This window comes from Perca flavescens, chromosome 9 (assembly GCF_004354835.1).
Source record: "Perca flavescens isolate YP-PL-M2 chromosome 9, PFLA_1.0, whole genome shotgun sequence".
Lineage (NCBI taxonomy): Eukaryota > Metazoa > Chordata > Actinopteri > Perciformes > Percidae > Perca > Perca flavescens.
Genome location: NC_041339.1, coordinates 16,611,684 through 16,633,241, shown reverse-complemented (window position 1 = coordinate 16,633,241; position 21,558 = coordinate 16,611,684). Strand labels below are relative to the sequence as shown.

The following is a 21,558-nucleotide window of genomic DNA, read 5'->3' as shown; positions in this document are numbered from 1 at the left end:
AGTCTAGTTGGTGACAGGTCTGGGTCCCCGGAATCTGTAATATATTATAACCAGTTTTTTACCTTCTGAAGTGCTGTATCATAAGGTGAAATTGAGGTCTTTTGAAGCCATAATGTTTACCTCATGGCAGTCCAAGAAATTCAATATTTAATGCTCCATCGACACAGTTTTTCACAATGTAATCAGAAAACTCAGCCACGGTCTTTTGTTTGTCTTTCTTTAACCACTTTACCTTCTTATTACTGAGGTTAAATGCCAGTTCTTTTTTTCTTTATTTTCCTCCTCCAGTTCTTTTTTGCTTGCACTTTCCCCTCTTCAGAAGATTGTTTTAAAGAATATGAACCATCTTCTCCTTCTCCTTCTTGGCCGGCAGCATGCACACTAACATTTTCCCTGCTTTCATTCACTATTCCCTCTCACTCTGCAGATTCCTGGCACAGGAAGGCATCTTGTATTTTCCAGGGGAGACCAGCTGGCTGTTGAGCAGACCCAAGCCTCCCACTTCCCCTTGTGGTCCTTCTCTCTCTCTGCTGCAGCTACATGGACAACAGCTACAGAAGGGAAAAGACAATTTTAAAACCATTGTGGTTACAATTAAAGCTAAATTACTGACTTACTGAAGAGAAAAGGGAAAATATCTAATGCAATGTGATTTTCTAGCAAGAATGTGATCTGTTTCAAGAGTCAGTTGCCAGTCTTCTCCTGGCGCTTTCGTGTCAATAGATATTGTCATTTTGAGTCCAACTCACATGTAGCAAGAAACGTTAGAGGCCTAAAGCAATTTCCAGCACAGCCATGGGATTTATTATCAGCAGGAGAATGTGTTATTGCAAAGACAGACCACATTTTGAGTAACTATGTAAACAGGAGTGTTAAATGACAAGTTCAGAATGATATACAACACCCTAGTACCCCACTGGGGGTGAATACTCAACATAGCTGATTTAGTAACTAGTCAGACCGTTTAGTTTGGCTTCCACAAAAATGTAGTTAAAGTGTCACTTAGGAAAATATGTTGGTGTTTGTGAATAACCATCTCTTAACTGTGAAAATGCTGAGTTAGGGGGTTTGCATTGTGTGTGTTGAGCTTGCTGATGGGTTAAATCCACACATACATGTTATGCTAGCCCTGTATCTCCTCTCTGGCCCCATAAGATAATACATAACTCTCTGCAATCTAAATCTGGAAACCTAAACATAACATAACAGCATTATAAAAATGTCTTGGGTTAAATACTGAAACGTAGCGGTGTGAGAGACACATATCTTCCATGGCTGATGAGATGGGTGGTCTCTGCATGAGCCCATGCATGAGTGCTTTACTGTATGTCACTGTATATTAGTAGTCATTTTTTTAGTGTAAACATAGGACAGAAACAAAACTCCACCTTTCCTGGTTATCGTTCTTGTGCATTAATAACTGCAGCCTGTATTCATCCATGTGGCCTGAGCTACACTGTGCTGTTCCCTTTTGGAATGACATCATTCCAGCCTGAAACAGGACCTTGGGCTGTTTCCCAACAGAGGCCCTGTCACGCACAGCCTCCAGCGACATGCCCAAGGTTTGTTTACCTCTCCGTGTCGCTACTATTCCACAGCGGGACACGTTTTCCCCTTGACCATAAATCTATAAGGTCTTGCATGACTTGCGTGGTCGAGGGGGAACGACGTGAACCTCCTGCGAGGCAAGAGGAATGGTGTGTGTGTGTGTGTAAATATATAAATCCCTCATGGGGGTCACTGGTGATAGTGGTGAAGATGGCTAGCAGCCAGATAAGGTACTTCTGCTCTGGCTCTCTCTCTGGCTTTCTCTCCCGAGGCTGCCTAAAAGAAATGTGCCATTATCCAGCAAGGCCCTTACAGCCGGGCCCCTGAGCACAGAACTGCTGTCCAAGACAACATGCAAAAGCCAAGAGACTGGAGACTGGATGCTGGAGACGAGAGAGCTTCAGATACCTCCTCAGACTGTTTACGACCACCTCTACTACGGCCAAAAGCTGCTCTTGCCCCACTACCTTTTCCTCACTACTCCTTTCTTTCCAATAGGTCATTGCCTATGAGAGTGAAACATCTGCAAAACACACCGGTTGTGTAGGCATTCCTGAGTCCAAACCGGTCTGATCTGTGGAAAATTAAATACGTTTTGAGAGTGCATGTGCATGCACTCCAGCCAAGAGTCTCTTCCAGCAGTTCAGACTGCAGCTCAATTCGAACTCCCTCTCTGAGACATGAATAATATGATGCCTGGCATTACATTAATGACGGATAATGTGGCCTAAAAATCTGCAACCATTTGTCCTGGCTCACTGTTCTTCAGACACTGAAGTATTACTTGAGATGCTATAGACATGAGCATTATAGCTAAAAGCCAAATGCCAAACTACGATCTGACTCGGATAATAAATCACATATAATCCTGACATTATCATAAAGCCTAGAATAGGATTTTAAATTTTTTTTATCAGTCACTGGTCACAATATCTCCTCACTTATTTCTTAATTTGTCTTGAGTCAGCAGAGCTCAGGTGGTAAAGTGCATGAGCAGCTCAAAGAAAAAAATCTTTGCTCCTCATCCCTGGGGATGCCCAAGGCAGCAGCAGGGAGATGTAATCACTCTATTGTGTGCAGGGTCTGTTCTGGGGACTTCATAAAGACTGGTCCCCAAACACTTAGAGAGAACTGGGTTTAAAACCAAAACACCAGGGCCCACTAATGAACCAGGAGTAGTGTCTGCAGAGTAGTGCTTGCTGGAGCTGGCCAATGCTCAACATGGGGCAATTAGTTATTGGCTCAACAAGTGCAAAGCAAATTAAATATTTGACTGGAGAGAGAAATGTGCTTCCAAAAACCCAACAAGCCCCCCCCATGGAGCATTCATTTTGTTAACAATACAAATATGACAATAAAGCAATTGTATGAAATCAGAATGCAGAATATCTGTGTCAGTAATGTGCAGGGAAACTGCAGCGGCGTATTGGAAGTGGAGATATAGAGATTAGAATGTGGTTAATCTATTGTTTTATCATCTCTGGATGACAACACCACGGAGAGCTTTTGGGCCCTGGGACCCCTGATTAGTTCTCATCAGGACAAGACCAACATTTGCAAATACAATAAAGGATAGGTTATTATAACCAGATAAAACTCCTTAATAATAGGATCTCAATACATTCATATCAGCCAGTGGAGATCTTCAATGTGCAATGGGGTTGCTTCAGTAATCCCGTGAAAGAGAAAACAAACTGATAGTCGGACACTGTCTGACCTTAATCCGCTGGGTCCATGTCATCTGATGGTTCCCTTTGTGAGATCACCACTGCAGCAGTTTGCACAGGGCTATCTCAAATATACACCCTTAGCTGACCAATCAGGTAGGCAAATCAACAATATGCCCAGGAGGCAGGCTCCAGCCTCCAGCCTACAGTGTGTTGCACAGCGTGGTGGGACCGTATTCATGCTGAACCTTTGGCTGCAGTTGTCTACCACAGTTGAGGGTCTCTGCTGCCACCAACTCAGTCTGGTTTGTCAAAGTCAGAGGTTAGTATCATCATCATCATCATCATGAAATTTAAAAATGTCGTTCATTTTGTACAATGACAATAAATTCTGAATCTGATTCTGATCATTATCACCCCTGCCAGATACCTCATCCTCATCTTCCTCTGTCTCAATCTAACTGCCCCAAAGCTGAGTGGTGTAATTATATTTTGCAGTTACCCACTCAATCACTTTCATGGAGATGAGATGTTTTCAAATTAATCACAGGTTTGTGGTCACTGTGGTCTGTCATCATTGATTATAGAAGCAAAAAAAAAGGAAATATCATAACATCAATTTGAAGAAATCCATGGATCAGTTCCAAAGGCAAACAGCTGCAGGTTAGTGGGCTGAAAGTTGCTGCTCAGTGCGTTAATTGTTAATGAAAAGGAAAATAAGATGTTGCGGAAATATGAGCTTGGTATTTTAAAGAATGATGCTCCATCACCATGAACATGTACACCTTTGTAAATAACTGCTGCAGTGATGGTTTCCTGTTGATATTAATTCAGGCACAAACGTATGTGGAAAGCTCATAAAGCAGCTATTTGGGTCCATACTGATTGTTTAAATATGTAAGGCCAGTAGAAGCTGTGTTATTGAAAAGCGATCTGTGTGACTAACACACTGAACCTCAGTAGGTTTTCAATAGCAGAAATGCTTAAAGTCTGATCATGAAATAATTCCCTCAGCACATAATGGTTAGAGCAGACTATTCGTGAGATTTAAGTCTTGTGGGCTTAATTATAAAATAACATATTCATACTGTTATTTCAAATTACACAAGGCCATGACACTGGCTGACAAACCTGCATTAATAAAGTTGGTATGTGTGAGTGTGTTTGAATGTTTGTGTGTGGAATAGAAAAGGGGTTAATTAGTGTGCCTCCTTGTAGAGGCAATCATTTTGGCTATATGGAGACTAGCTACTGTCTATAATAGGAAGAGAAAAACAACAGAGACTAGCTGCTCATTTCTGGAGGCATTTTAATTGCTAGAATACAGCGCCAAGCTAAAAATGTCTCAACTGGCCTCCAGCATGAGAAAGTAACAGAAGCTGCTCTCTGTAACACCTCTGAATCAATGCTGCAGAATAATGTAACTGCCAAAATACTTTGAAATATGAAGTACTTACATAGGGTGCACTTAATAAAACTAGATTTTCTTCTACTGTCATATAAACTACTGTTGTAGGATACTGTGGACATCTGAGTCTAATCTACAAGTTCTTCTTTCACTCACTCAATTCATCACATGAAAACAGAAGAAATTACGACACTGTGGGTTTCAGACTGCTCAGCTCAGCCAAAGGCCCTCGTGTAAAATCAGTAAGCTGTGACTCCACTGACATTCTCCTGCCCCTTTGACTTTTTTTCAATCAATGAAAAGTATGCCCAGAGGGTCAGAAGCACCAGTAGTTCCTGATGCTGCAGCCGTGGGTGTGTGAGTGTAATGGCACTTTCCATTGCATGGTACGGCTCAACAAGACTCACTCTTTTTTGGTTTTGCATTAGCAAAAGCTGTAGATTGTACCAGGTACATGGTACTTTATTTTTAGTATCACCTCGGTCAAGGTTCCTAGGTTCCGAGGTTAATTCGGCGTCACTATGGCGATGAGCTGAGAATTCCGCCTACACTGATGGGGTACCATCCGAAGGGGAAAACATAAGGGAGAAAAGTACTGGTACCAAAAAAGTCAGCCGAGTAGTCGAGCAGAGGAGAGCAGTGCCATGCCATGTAGTGGAAAAACGGCATAAGTGACTTTCTCTGAGGCAGTTTCCCCCCTTTGAGTGCTGAAACGGGATGTAAACAGTTCCAGCATGACGGAAACCGCAAGTTAATAAAGTTAAATTCAACACAGGCTGAAGAACAAGACCAGGCCTGTGCTTTTCATTTATCCACTTCTAATCACGTAAACCAGTTCAGCTCTCCTCCATATCTGTTTCAGTTTTATGCCCCCCTCCCCCGGATTCCCTTTGGCAGTTTCTACAGAGACCTCAACGGGACACTGCCCTTAGCTTTAGCCTTGTTACCCAGGGCTTCCTGATTCATTTGACTGTTACGCCCACTAATTTCCATCCATTTGATGATCCCACTTTTCTCCAACTTCAATTTAATACCATTAAATTATTGAGCTATTTCCTATCTGATACACACTCTTGATTTAACAAGGCTGAGAGGAAGTGGGAGAGTCATATACCTAAGGGATCCTCAATTGGGAGCAAAGAGTTTGAAACAATTGGGAGCAAAAGTTTGAGATTACAGATATTCATTATTACAGGAATCAAGATCCCGGATTTTCTAGCTGTTTCCCTGTCCCACATTCATTCTTCTCTCCTGTTTCTGGTCCTCAAATTCCAGCCTGAAACCATATGGTTGTCGCCCACAAGGACACTGACCAAAATTGGCTGAACGGTTGAGTATATAACATTCACCGTCGTCTACCGCAGCATCAAAATACTGGCAGCCGAGTCTTTTCTGTCATGCTTTTCTGGTTCCAGTGCTGAGGTTTTCCCGAAACCGCTCATCTCGAGAGCCACTTCTCACCAGGCTCTGGGTCATTCACAGAATTCGTTCCCTGTGGACCAAACCATTCATGATTTGTGATGGTTTCTGAGGAATTATCTATTTGCTGTGTTTGTGTCGACACTTTTGTCAGCAGATCAGACATACATTATTTTGATATAAATCTATTTGCATGCTGGCTTAAAATAAGTTCTTGCACTACATTTAGCCTTTCATGGAAGATTATCAAGTGTGCTGAACAATATTTTATGATAGAATGTGCTAGTTATTCCAAATTTCTAAGGTTTTTCACAGCACGCTGATGGTTTGGTGACCAAAGCCAAAGGAATCCATCTGTCCACTCCAGGCAGAGTATCTATTTCTTCTATTTCATTAACCCCTAAAGTAGATCTGATGTACGTGTAGATTATGCCTTTTAGATAGATAGTGTCTTACTATTTACAACCACAGGCGGGTATGCTGTATAGCAAGCTCAGAAATGCCCTGGTTACCTTAGAGGCAATTCTTCATAATGTAACAAGGTAAATTTACTATTAGGCCTTAGGGGTAATATATTCAGCAAGGGTACATTATGCATCTCTGGAGAAATTAATGAGAAAGCTATGAACTAACATATTGTAAATCACCCTGAAGAAGAAGCTAAATGGGTAGTCATGTAAATAAAATACCTTAATGTTTTCCATTGCCAGTTGTTTTGACACCAAAGTGAAAAATGTCCCTGTGCAAGTGAGTAATATTGTTTTAAATGAGGGATGACGGTGGTTTTCAATACTGCTGCAAACAAAACTGCCACAAATGTCCCCATGGGTCCAGTGTTTATTTCGTTATAAATATATGTGTTTGTTTTTGTGGAGCGGTCCATTCTCCAGCCTTGAGGCAGCAGGGGAGCCCTGATTAACCCCTCCTAAATCCTCAGCATTAATTTTTGTTGCAGAAAAATGTCCAATGCACAAAAAAAGTTCTTTGACAGCACGTCTCCAGAGGTAGAACGTTAAATCTTTAGGCATTGCAGTGCACGAGTGCTCAAACCTTAATCTTAACATAATACATTACTTTATTTACATTCCCTGATTCTGTGTTATTAGCTTTATGTGATGGATCTTGATTTCCCATACAATATCACCTCTTCTAAATAAGAGCTAAACCTCAAACCTACGGAGTGAATTCATTTCATTTTCAAAATTCATGATGTTAAAGGGTCAGTTTATCCAAATTACAGAAAAAGATGTGCAGAGTAACACAAACATTGTTTCTGACTGTGCAATTTTCAAAATGTTATTTTTAAAACTTTTAGCACCGCAAACTACATTTACTGGATACCATAATCATAAAGATGGATATCTAAAATCCTGAGCTAATAAAACCAAAAGTCTTTGCATGGCAAAAAAGCTCTAGAGGTCAGTGAGAAAATAGGTTTTGTTTTGGGCAAACTGATCTGTTGCAGATGCTATACATCATTCTGGTGGATTAATTATGAAATAAACAATCTTTAGATAACAAACGCCCTCCACGCCTTGTCGCAACACCCATTTCGAGTGTGTTGACTTTTTGGCTTGTGAAGGATTGTTTTGCATCATTGAAATGAAATATTGCTTGCAATCAAGATTACAGTGAACTCGCCAAGAACATCTTGAAATCGTGATGCTGCAAGAACGTGGTTTATCATATTTAATTTCTTAAAAAGGGCAAAAGTTCCTTTCTGCAGGACACAGTGTAATTCCATCAAAGCATCAGTGACATTATATGTATAAACAAAACAATATAACTGAATGTGGATTATACCTTTATTTAAAATTCTCTGGTTTAAAGCCTATAGATATCATCTTTACACAAAAAGCAAACAATGTGAATCATACCTACAAATGGACATATAAACAGGAGATTGGCCAACCAGTGCCTACTTTAAGGCACTGATCCAATAAAGCATAATAACACATGGAGCCACATGAACAGCTGAGAACCTTGGTTTTTCATGAAGCTGGAGAGGCATCAAACACCATGCGGTTTCTAAATCCTCATCCTCATTTGGGCTATTAGTCTGGCTGCAGTAATACACTCACACATTCAGATTTAGGGGAGCAGGGGTGGGTGCTCGCACAACATTTATCACAACCAGTTCCAGCTGTTTCTTGTTGTAAATCTGTTTTAAATGTGTAGAAATCCTCAGGGACCAAGGTTCCCCATGGGATACTCCCCACCCCCCACCCCAATAGTACTCTGCCTTTTTCTAGTCTCAGCTCAGCTTTGAGGCCTTACAATCACTACCAGGTGAGATTCTCTCGGTCCTCCTGTCCCCCCCTTATCAGCTTTGTGGTCTCTCAGATCCTCTGTCAGTCCTCCAGGGGTCTGCATGCTGTACATAAACTGTACAGGAGACCTAATTCACAAAGTAACCTCATTTATCAACACAGGAATGGGAAGAGGAACACAGACGAATCTTTGAAGTGGGAACAGAGCAATGTTACTAGCTTCAAAAACACAGTTGGGTATGTAACTCTTTAGCATTACAACAGCCCTTTAAAAGTCCTGCCAAGGCATCTGGCTCATGTTGGGACCTGGAATTGGATCCGTTTGTGTTGCAAACTTCTCCAGCCACCAGTCTGAGAAGGCACGGGCCAAAGCACAGTGTACAGGTGAAATTAAAATGCACCTACATGTGAAATAAAAACATACAAGCATATATATATATATATATATATATATATATATATATATATATATATATATATATATATATATATATATATATATATATATATATATATATATATATATGCGCAATATGAAACATGTCTCATAGCATTAGTATATACAGTATTTGTGGCTCATAGTGGCAAGCAGGGGTGATTGCACAAAAACAGCACTGGCATTTCCAACCAAGAGTAAATAAAGAACTTCTTTTATTTAAAATAAATTAACACCATTTTCAAAATGGTTGTCTCATCCTTCTTTAATTATTATTATTTGAGAAATAAAAAAACAATAAAACAGAAAAAAAGAAGACAAGAGAGGGCAAATAATTAAGGGCTTAATATTTGATTGGCAATAAGGTAGTGGTATAGCACATAAGTCCAACAGAAATGAAAGCTATCTGCTATCAATGGTTTTGACCTCTGCAGTCCATTTCACACAGGGGAAACATTTCATTCACAAGCTCCACAATTAAATGTATACATTTTTAGAAAAGCATCACCACTGTTAAAGGTGAATCTGACTCAGTGTGGACATAAAATCTGCCCTTAACTTTTAAGGCCCTGACACACCAGGCAGACGGCCAGCAGGTGGCGGCCAGCAGGTGGCGGTAATCTATTCGTCATTAAAAAAAGAGAAACCGCCATCTTATGGCGTTTAAAAAAAAAAAGGAACATTCAAACATCATTTTTGGCCAGTTTTGACAGCTCTATGTGTATTGGATTGATCAAATGAGATGAAGATGAAAAATTAGAAGAGCCTTCTGTGTGCGCTCACAGTCATTTGTTTGCTTTCCTCACTAAATTTTTTCTTCTCGTGTACTAATTCACTTGAGCTGAATAGCCAACCAGATTAATTTCTTGCGCCAACGCTGAAATGAGCGCTGATTGGACAAAAAAAGGCAGACGAAGGCCGACTCGTGGCCACGGTGCATGACACAATGCAAAAACTAGGGGAGACTGACACTCACCGTCGGCCCAACTTGGATTGACGATCTCCTTGGTGTGCCAGGGCCTTAAGACTCAGTATATGATCTCCTCTCCTTAGTTCAGATTCAGACTAATTGGCACTGAAGAAATGATGCGACAAGTCAGGCACTTATCTGGACACACTTGAGCAATGATACTAAGAATAATTTCTGGGAGTAGAAATCCACTCATACTAGTGAAGCAGAGTTGATCAATGTAGTGCGAGTCAACAAGCATGTATATTCACTTTTAAAAGGGTTGTCGGAGTAGATAACCAGACCTGTTTGTTAGGGGAGCTGGCAGAAACGTATCGTCAACTAATGTCTGATCATAGAATTACATCTGACCTAAGATGTTCGATACAGATCGCCTTTCAAAGCAGCTTTGCGGTGGCCTGCAGCTGACATTCATTTGTGAGCCTTTTTGCCAACAGGATGGCAGGATACATGGAGAAAATGAGCTCATCTGCTGTGGACTTGCCGTTAAAATAATTTATTTGATTTTCAATGCTCTTCTAGTGTGGAGCCTCTTCTTTAAGGTGCACTTACAACAAACTGTGCCTTTCCCTACATTTATAAACATTCTTGTCTTTCTTCCTCTCATTCTTACATTTCTTTCATCCTCTCATTCTTGCATTTCTTTCATCGCTGCCTACACATTTGGCTCCTTACATACAGAAATCAAAAACGTAAAAAAATTGTTAAAGCTACATTAAGCGATATATTTGATATTAACATAAAATCAAAGAACTCCTGGTAAGTAAAATAGTTGCTATAGTACTACGAATCCCACTGAGAATCAACATCCAGATTTTCCTGTCCCACATCTCTGCAGTTTTCAGGCTGTTTTAGTTCATCAATCCATATAAGTGAAACTAGTCTCACTAATCCATTATATAAATCTGTGGGCAGCGGTTTCCTTCAAACATGGCCTGAGAAACACATGTTTATTGCACCTAATGAACAAGTGATAAGTAAAGTAATTTGAGCATGTATCAAGCCAAACATATCCATCTTTTTCTCAGGAAGTGGTGGCATAAAAGTGAGTGGATATCAGACTTACATTTGTCAGTTGGAAGGATAGGACTCTAATTGGGATGCCCATGTTCCTGCATTTCTGCTGTTCACATCTGCTAAAACATAAGCCACAGGCACTTAAGAAGGCATTAGTATATTATAGCTTTGTTGCTGTGGGTTTGGAGTCTTTCACTTAATGCAGCTTTAAGCACATACACTTCAACATCAACAATGATGTCTTAAAAACAACATGCTCCTCTCTCTCTCTCTTACGGGAGATAGGAGATCATCATGGTGTCTTTGAGAGGGGGCTCAGGCACCTGGCGATGGGATGCAGCCCCCTCAGTCAGTCCAGTGGTTGGGGAGTAGGTGGGGTGTGAGTGGTTGACACAGAGGCAGGGAGCATGGGGCTTGGAGGCTGCAAGCTGTAGACCTGATCTCTACCTTTTACTTCTTTCACAAAGGCATACAAAGGGCTGGCTGCAGAATTCATGTAGACACTTTAAAATTTAACATCTCACACTCATAGGACTCCTCACGTAGCATCAGGAGTCTGCAGCGGGCAGCTAATAGAGTCAAGACCCAGGTAATTCCCTGAACTAAACGCTGTTGACTGCACAATCAAGGTTGAAGCCCCAGAGTTGGACCCTATCACACAGGTTTTGGGTCTGCAGGCTGCAGCCTCTGTTCCCTAGCGTCAGCCCCTATCACACAGGGCCTGGATTGTGGTGATAGTTGAAATGGTTGCTGTGCTCGGAGTCTACAATCTGCAGGCTGGGTTTCCTCTCTGGTTCTTCGCTATCAGCTGTGTCTGGATTTGTGCAACGAGGAGGACGCTTCTTAAAGAAGTCTGACACAAAGCGCACCTGCAGAGGAGGAAAAATGAGAGGATGTTAGCTTTGGTCACTTATGGAATATGTTTCCCACAGAGATTGGAGTACAAGCATCTAGGATCTAGAGGAGGTAAGGGCAGGGCTGGAAACTGTGATTGCATATATGTCTGGACAGGTCTGTGCACAGCTGTTAAGTGACATACACACACATCTGAGAGGAACACACAGGGAGCAGGCACAAGCCCTGAAGGTCATAAAACACTATGCCCAGGAGGGTCTCTAATTGCATACTGTGAAGGCCAAAACACACACACACACACACACACACACACACACACACACACACACACACACACACACACACACACACACACACACACACACACACACACACACACACACACACACACACACACACACACACACACACACACACACACACACACACACACACACACACACACACACACACACACACACACACACACACACACACACACACACACACACACACACACACACACACACACACACACACACACACAGCTGGATAAAGTGCTCTGAATGGACTTGTTGCCTGAGAACCTGCCAATGCACGTGTGTGGGTTTGCATCAAATCACACTTTGCTGCTGTCACACTTCATTCCCCTCATGCTTTCTGTCAGCTATATGGATTTTTACTGCCAGACTGAAATAAAGCTGAAATATGGACCATTCAGCGGCTGTTCTGCTTTGAAAGGGAGTATCACGAACAAAAAGATTTCCATTAAATGTCATTTTGATGACCTGGAGCACCACCCATGTTTGCTTTTCCTTAAGCCAGAAACCACAGGAGTAAGACTCAAAGTACAGATGTCACCAGGTTTGAGGCTGGAGCCACATGTGAACATGTTTTCTAGAGATAAGTGTTATTTTATTATATTTGTTATATTATTTTGTTATACTGGTTATATTTGTTTCTCTAAGCTGATGACATCACACAATTTTCAGTATAAAATGTCAGACTTTCTGTGAATTGCTTGATGATTGGCTTCAATCACTGCATGAAGATCTCAGCATTATGATACCAGACCGTGTTGGAAAATCATGTAGGAAATCCGTATTTTGCGATGTTTGCCCTTGAGAAGTTGTCGTGGCGACTCACATTGAGTACAGCAACAAGCGCTCCCTGCAGCAGCCCCACCAGCACGTCGCTCCAGTGGTGCTTGTAATCAGAGACTCGGGTGTAACCCACATACACCGCAAAGGCCACCAGGAAGAACTGGATGGTGGGCCGGAGAAGTCTGGCCCACTTAGCCACCAGTCTCGCCTGCACGTAAAGCTGGAGGAAGTGGAAAAGGAACAGAGGGTGGTAGACCACGGGTGGAGAAGAGACAGAAAAGAGAGAGATCAGAGGGGAGAGACTGTCAACCAGGGCTCCCAACCAGGGTTATTATTGTTAACTAAACCAAAAATATTTTTTAGTAAACTGAAACTAAATCAAAACCCTTCAAGAAAAACTAAAACTAATGTGAAACTATGGTATATTGCCAGGTTAATAAACTAATACAAATCAAATAAAAATGAGTGTAAACCATTTCAGTTTAGTTTTTTAGCTATAATATCAATCAGACTTTATTTTATATATTTATATAGCACTTTTCATACATAAAAAATTAGCACAAAGTGCTTCATACAACACATCCCACACACATACAGAAAACAGACACACATACACACAGACACAAACGCACACACTTGCCCCCCCCTCCCCATTCACCCACCTTCCAAACCACCCCTAAATTGACAGAAATTATGTCATTCAAAACAGGAACAAGCTGAACCAAACTGGAGAAACGCTATCATATGTGAGCAAACACCAGAGGCAAGACACTTATAACCAAAAGATATATAAATATTAGGGCTGTCAATCGATTAAAAAAAATTAACTAATTAATTGCACAATTTGCTGTAATTAATCGCTTTTTTAAATTGAGACTGAAGCTTATAATAATGGATATTTAAATGCTAAATCATTTAACTTTGCAAATATGAAGAAAAAAACAAGGAAAGGTTCTGCTAAGTTCAGAATGTTTAATATCTTTCAGAACAACAGCAGCAACAATTTGCCTTAGTCCTGCTGAAGGCTGCTGGAAACGGCTAGAAACTGTCTGACTTGAGAGCAGATTTTTGTCACCGTCCCCGGCTGCTGTCGCCTGCTCTCGTCTACTTTACAGCCAAGGCGCAGTTCATCTCCAACGAGCCTATGTTCAGTCGGCGGCAGGGCAGTCGGGACTCACCCGGAAATGGCGAGCGGAATGAGGTGACTAGTCTCTCAAAATCTGACGAAAATCTTCTAAACTGCACGGCCTATTTCTCGCTTAAAATGTTTTCAGAAACATGTTTCAGTGAACTATTTTAGTACAATATGAGATCGTATTCTGAACGGCCGCCATGACTGTCTGGCTCTCAATATCCGGAGAAAACAAACCCATGTGACGCATTCGTCCAATCAGCTGCCGGTTTTCATTACTTGGGCAACAATACAGAGTAGCGCCACCTAGTGTTATGGAGACGTATTACGTTTCTCAGCCGCCACATGAAGTAAACAAACACAGCTGCGTTAATTTCGTTAATTTTTTTTAACGAGTTAAATATTAAAAAATTAATGCAAAAATTAACGCGTTAATTTTGACAGCCCTAATAAATATATAATCAAATAAAAGCTCCGAACAATGGATAATAAGTACATAAACTGCAAATTGTTAAAACATGAAATACAGATACATAGATAACTAGAATAAAACAACTATTAAAATGAATTAAAACTACATAAAAAATATGTCACTACTGAAAAAAGGAGACAGCATGAATTCTCGTCAACTCTCGTGACATTGAACGGACGAGAGATGGCACTGTGCCGTAATTGCTTCACTTCGGACACTAAAGAAGCACAAAGATTTAACATTAAACATCATGGCTATTCTCCAACCATGTATTTTGTTATGTATTATATTTAGCTACATACTTCTATACCTGACTCTAACAAAAACAAACAAAATGGAAACTTAACTAAAACTAGCAAACACACTGTAAACTAACTAAAAATGAAATCCAAAAGTCAAAACTAAAAAATGAAAATAAAAACTCATTGAAAATGTAAAACTATTATAACCTTGCTGTCAACTTGCTATTACACTGAGAAAAAGATGTGAAGTGGTTTTGGTCTGGTTATCACACCATAAAAAAGGTTAGGATAATGTAAATGGTGTCTTGAGCAACATCTACAGTAGCTGCAAAGACACAATGTTATATAAATGTCATGCAGTAGGCTGACAAAGCAATGGAGCAATCTGCACATGTCTGCATTTGCTGTACTGTAAGGTTTCAAAGTTTAAAGTTTAAATAGTACCTCACTCCAAACACCAAAAACAAAAAAAGTCCATTTATTTCGAGTTTGTGTCTCTCCTTAATGCAAAAACAGTTGCTGGTAAGCCCCAAATTGGATTTAACTGTAAAAAGGGTGTTGAGTACAAATCTAATTTAGGTCCACTATGTACTGAAACCCCTTTTTACTGGAAAACAGCAGACGCCAAAAAATTATGAACCTGGCAACAGTACAGTACTTCTCTGGGCTTCTTCTGGACTGCTGTTGAAGGTGCAAAAATTGGCATCACACTACAGTCCCTCCTGTCACACAGCCACACTCTGCACTGAACACTGAGGGTTGCAGGCTGCTGGATATCACAGCTCTGCCCAATTTGTTTGCAGCATTTGCCTGGAAACCTGAGAGCCACTGACAGGAATGGACACTCGCTTGAGATATTCTGTCTTTAAACTGAACAATGTTGCTTTGCTTGGCCTCTTGACGCTTGCTGTCGAGCACTGGTGCCTGGCTTTTTACACAAAGGGATGGGGCCAAGGGTAATGAACTGGATAGGCCTGGAGGACAGAACACAGCACATGCTTTGCTGTCATCATTGCTGGGAAAAAGGCAGCAGAGGCCTCCAGATCATTTTCCCTAGTATCCACATTCTTCCTCTAAACTCTTGCCTTGTCCTTTTATGTCCACAGACACAAACCGCCTCTATGAGCCTTTCCTCCTCCTCAACAATTAGCCCTCGAGTACGAATCCAAATGCATAGGCCTGTTCTGCCCTACAAAGCCAAAGAGCAGTATCAGCAAAAACGCCAAACTGAGAAAAACAGCTTTTTGTGTTTTTCTTACACCAAATATAAGCATCCAATTAAATTTAACAGCAAAGGGTACAATTAGATAGATCAAAGGGAGGTGAATATTAAACATTTAGTTTTTTGACAGTCAGGCAAAATTTGGTAGTTTTATAGGCTATACTGCGCTTTGCCTTTGCATTACTGCATATACTTACATGGCTATACAATAACATATAGCAGTAAGTGTAGCAAGTGATCATAATCACTTGTTTATATCATAAATCAAATCAATTTATTGAGGAGGTACTTACTACATTTTCTACAGATTTGCTGCTTGATGCCTTAACAATGGCACAACTCCATCATTTATAAAAATGTATGTAAACATATATGAACAAAATCAATTGGGTATTCTTGTACACCTTCATGTCAAGCAATATTGCTTTGCTGCACACCAAAACCTTTGCACACTGCTGCTTATAGTATTGTCAAAGTACAGTATATGTTAATTATTACCAAACTATTACTATTATATTATATTTATTTATATAATATTATATTATACAACAAACAAAAAACACAAGCGTTATTAGATTCATATATTTTAATTGTATCACAAAAGTGCTGTCTTTTATGGCAATCATTAACGTATTGCTTTTATTTCAGTTTGGGAATAGGTCTTCACATGTAATTACAAACAGTTTAAGTTTAATCATTCAGGGAATGAACTCCTCCCCTTGAGTCTGGGCTGGGGACGGGGGAGACGTTTCTCTACAGCATTTTAAATTTGTACTTCAGTAACTTTTTTTAAACACTAGCTGTCAGTATTACACGTTAATTTTGACCTTTTTAAGGTAATTTCTCTAAGGTATTCCCCAAGGTATCGTTGCTATTCCAATGCTGTAAAAAAGCTAATGCTAGATAGAAAGAGGTAAACAGACACAACTGACAAAAAAAAAGGGTTAAGAGGTTTAAAACTTACCAATTTTGGGTACCTTGTTGTTTAAGGCAAGTTTCACCAGCATTTTTCCACGTAAAAGTGAAGCCATTTTGACAGTTCCTTTCTTCTCTGAGAGAGGTTTTTATAGCATACAGTAACTGTATGCTATAAAACCTGACTCATGCCACTTAGCTAGTTGCAACAATGTTCATACTGATACAAAGGCAAACTGCAGTATCATAGTGAAACCAAGGCAGACTGCAGTACGGGCAGATACTGCATTCTGCCTTGGTTTCACTCTACTTTTCTATACAAACTGCAAACTAAAAATGTAAATTTATATAAGAAATTTATTAGGTAGCCATATGAAATTTTAACAGATTGAAGAGCAGATCCTCCAATTGTTATTTGTGGAAAAAATTTTTTTTGAAAAATTGGAGATACTGCTCTTAGCCTTTGTAGGGCAGTGTTCTCAGATGAGATATAATACTGAGATATCTGCGTGGAGATCACAGGGGGTGATTTCCATGTTTACTGTACATAGAGATGCGTGTTTACACTGTGTGTTAAGACTTTTAACCATGGATTAAGGCTCATGTGCTGTACTTACCGCGAGGAAGAGCATGCAGTACATTCCAAAAGACGAGTGACCCGAGTAGAAGGACAATCTGGAGAAGAAAAAAAAAAAAAAAATTGCGTCACACAGGATATTTAAACTGTAGAACCCTGTTGGCATCATTATCATGTTAAATGTGTTAGAATCTCACTCCACTGACAAACACCAGTATGTGATAATTAATGTTAAAGCATAATGGTACAAGTATACTACTAGAACACTGAAATCTCCCCCTCCTACCTGGACTCAGTGACGTCCTGAGGCTTGCCTGTGCAGTTGATCACCTGCATGTATCCCGTGCAGACCTTAGGGACACATACGGCCATGAAGTTCGGTCTCGGGCGGCCAATGGTGAACTTGGCAAGGTCGGTGAGCGACTGGCTAACACATGCACCAAACAAGAAGGTGCCCACCACCTTGTAGAGTGCAGCTACATACTGGTTGAAGTCAGAATTTGAGTAAACCCTCTTGCTGTAGACCAGATAAGCCTCTCCAGTGGAGATCTGAGGGAAGAGGGCCAACAGTGAAAAGAGTTTTATTTTTAGGCTTTGATACAATTTTTTTCCTCCATTTTTTGCATGATTAGAATTAAAGGTTACACTTTACTTGAAGGACACTGTCATGAACATTATAAACAAGTCATAAACGTTTATGACATAACGCTTATTTTAGTATGGGTTATTCAGTTTTTGTCATGACAAGTTATGGTTATAACACACCAACAGAAAAGGCAGTCCGAGTGATCAGTCAGCTCCCCGAGGTCCAAAAAGTCACTTGGAACACACAGAAGTGATGCTGTCTTGAGCGAAGACGTAATACAAGAAATGAAAACCTGAAATGACAACGCGTCACGTGGGTCTGGCTTCTCCAGCCGATAGTAATGGCGGCTTGTTCGAAATACGATCTCTTATTTTACGAAAATATGAATTATGTTTCTAAAAACATTTTAAGTGAGAAATAGGCCATACAGTTGCTCAATCTATCTTCATTTCAGATCGACAAAGGTCAGTTTAAAAGATTTTCGTTAGATTTTGAGAGGCGTTTGTCACTCATCCTGCTCATTATTTCCAATCAGATTGGTGGAGTGCTAACCCGATCAGATTGGTGGAGGGAGTCCGACTGCCCGCCCTCCGAACCAGTGAGTCAGGTCGGCCAAAATGAAGGCAGCTCCTCCGACGGACGACGGCACGGAACACACCGAACAGACTCGAGTCACTGACCTCGCCAGACTGTCCGACGGCCGATTATCGGGTTGGTGTGTCAGGGCCATTAGGGTTCATGTGTCATGACTGTGTAATGTGTTCATGACAGTGTCATGTCCCTTTTATGTAGATACCTTCAAGTAAAGTGTTACCGAATTAAATTACTTTTCCTTCTTATTCTTATGCATCAACACTTTGCCCAATTCCTAAAGTTATCTATGGAGCAAACAGCCCAGAATGGTATTAAATGAGTGAAGTCCTGTAAACTTTCCATGATTTTGGCTTTAGTGAGAGGACTATGAAATGAATAAAGCTCCCTGTGAGAACAGAGGGGGGGGGAGACAGATAGAATTAAAACTTACAATGATGACAGTGCAGGAGATGGTGACAGCCGCCAGCATGCCATGGGTGATGGTGTCTGGTTTTAGGGGGTACATGATGCTCTCGTCATCACAGTAAACCCCTCTCTGATATGGCTTGAACACAATGGACATTATGATGAAGGGCAGCGCCGCTGTAGCCAAAACAAAGCAGAAGAACAACAGTCTGGTTAGATGGGTTGGAATTATTCACCATATTTGGAGATATTGTACTTTAGGGGAAATGAGATGAATGCATTAGTTACTGCCAAGATTATAACTGGGCTTAAGACCAGGAACAAGGTTGATCCAAGTTAATGGACATCACAATCTGAGTAAACATGTTTTGGTGGAAAACATAAGACAGAAATGACATCATTTTCTAAAAGACAGGATGTGAATATGTTTCTCTAAGGATAGTGAAATTGTTTTCCCTTTCCCTCTCGGACCTAAACCATAATGATGAAAACAACCCACAAGGAGAAAAAAAACATTCAGTCGGTAAAAGTCCGGGTAGAAACGCGCAGCAAGGAATTACAAAAATAAACATTGCAAAATAGTATTTATATACACAGGCATGTGTGCTTATGTAAAGATCACATATCACACACATACTCACAGACACAAGAGAGTACACAAATCAGCGCAGACACAACGGCAGCTCTTTTGAATGATGTGGCTGTGTGCAAATATAAGACCAAATATAGCTGCTCAAGGCTCCTGAGTGCACGAATGATGTCCTTGAGATTATCTCTCTCTCTCTCTCTCTCTCTCTCTCTCTCTGTACAAGTGTGTGTACAACAAATAAAAAAAAAAAACTTGTTCTTTATAAAGTAGTATTGATAAACACAAGCTAATAAATACATTATGCAGAAGCTTTTTTGCTCTTCCTCTTTAAAGTCAAACTTCTCCTAAATTGGTAGATACTAAAGGAAGATTTTGGGCAAACTACTGTATGGCTGTTTTGACCGAGGATATACAGTAGATGGGCAGAACTGAAGTGGACTGTGCATGTAGTTTGAGAGGTTGTTTGGATGTTATACTTTTTTTTCCCAGCAGGGAAAAGTTTTCACCATTGGAATCCACTGTAACTGATAGGACCTCTAACTTTTTACTACACCTTTCTAAGCCTACAACAGTAAGTGTTTCATACTCAAAAGATGTTGGGTGGAGTTAGACTTTAGTAGATACAGTATGTGTAAGAAAGTCTTTACTTGATAGATAGAAATGGTTAATTTATCATTTTAGTCAAAGTTTTACTTGAAAAAGTAAAAAAAAAAAAGAGAAGTGATTTTTAATACACCGACTCTGGTAGCTTTTGTTGGGTATTTGTCATTATCTTTGACATTTAAGTCAAGTGTAAAAAAGTAATTAATAGAATAGAAAATCATCATGAGTTGCAGCCCTACTGAGGAATGTACTCTCCACCCTGATATCCTCTACCACTAATAGGCAGACAGACAGTCTAGGGGCCACTGTGGGAATGCCGTACGGTACAGCCACATACTAAACGCAAGAAAAACAGCTGTGAAAAAACCATGCACATACTTGAAAAGTGCTTTCACCAATAGTATTACATTCCTGTGTAAATGAGCAGTGTACCCCTCCCATTATTTCAAAAGAAAGGTCTGCAGCTGACATAATTCTAGGAGGACTTCCAGCGAGACTGACTGATGAGAAAACAACGGTCCACATGCTGAAGGCTGAGACTAAAGCAAAATATACAACTGGATTGATGGCAACACCAGGTTTAACATCCACCCTGAAACGAACATGAAACGACAGCCTACTGTAAAATGTAAAAAATATGAATATTGACAAAAAATTAAATAAATAAATAACTTCTGGCAGGTTTTTCTTAAATGCTGGGGCTGTGCAGTTCAGAAAGATGTGGTGAAGGATGTATAACATGTTAATGTGACACTAAAACCTGAGCTCATTCTGAGAAAAAAAAAAAACTAAACCACTAATTAACTAATGACGGAGAGATATTCTTCTAGTAAATGCAGTAATTCACAATAAACAACAGTACACAAGGACACCTGTACAATGGCCCGCAGTGGGTCTTGCTCGTGTCTGACGTCGCATATATCCAAGGTGACATGAGATGAGTACGGTCATTGTTTAGTGGCATGCTAGCTGCACACATGTTCCTCACAGACACTATACAGACAAAGAGTCTTATTGGCTCAGTACGGAAGGGCAGCGGCAAAATACTGTAGAAGCTTTGTGTTGAGAGGAGAATAAACAATTGCTCTAAAAAGGATAAACCCACGATTGCACATGGACTCCTGGTAACCCGACCTTGGAGGGTTTAGACGAGACGAACAGGGAAGGAAAATACACCAATAAGAGATACCAATTGATTTCAACACGAAAAGCGCTTATCTTCTTATGACATTTTAAAAAAGGAGGGATCTCAACTCCCATCTTCAATATTTCAACACAAGATGCCCTTGAGTTTTGATAAGTGGTCAAACAAATATTTTCTTGGCAGGTTTATTATGGGTGAAATGCAAAATAAAAATCTGCCTGCTGTTACCTTCCGACAGAGCCAGGCAAGCTATTTTTCTTGATACCAGTCTTTATGCTAGGCTAAGCTAACCAGCTGCTAGCTGTAGCTTCATATTTTGAGTACAGACATGAGAGGGGTATCGATCTTCTTATCTAACTCTCAGTGAATAAGCGTACTTCCCTAAAATGCAGAACTATTGCTTTA

At 40.3% G+C, this 21,558-nt stretch overlaps 1 protein-coding gene across 1 annotated transcript in view; it reads right to left on the bottom strand.

Annotated features, from left to right (window-relative positions):
• Positions 1-8,995: 8,995 nt before the first annotated feature.
• Positions 8,996-21,558, bottom strand: part of plpp2b (phospholipid phosphatase 2b) — a 22,657-nt gene continuing 10,094 nt past the window's right edge. Inside the window, exons 2-6 of the mRNA XM_028587571.1 lie at positions 18,843-18,994; positions 17,519-17,781; positions 17,273-17,330; positions 12,716-12,892; positions 8,996-11,604 (exon numbers count right to left, since the gene is read on the bottom strand). Coding sequence (XP_028443372.1) covers positions 11,446-11,604; positions 12,716-12,892; positions 17,273-17,330; positions 17,519-17,781; positions 18,843-18,994 — 809 coding nt within the window. The 3' untranslated portion in view covers positions 8,996-11,445. The remainder of the gene's footprint in view (positions 11,605-12,715; positions 12,893-17,272; positions 17,331-17,518; positions 17,782-18,842; positions 18,995-21,558) is intronic.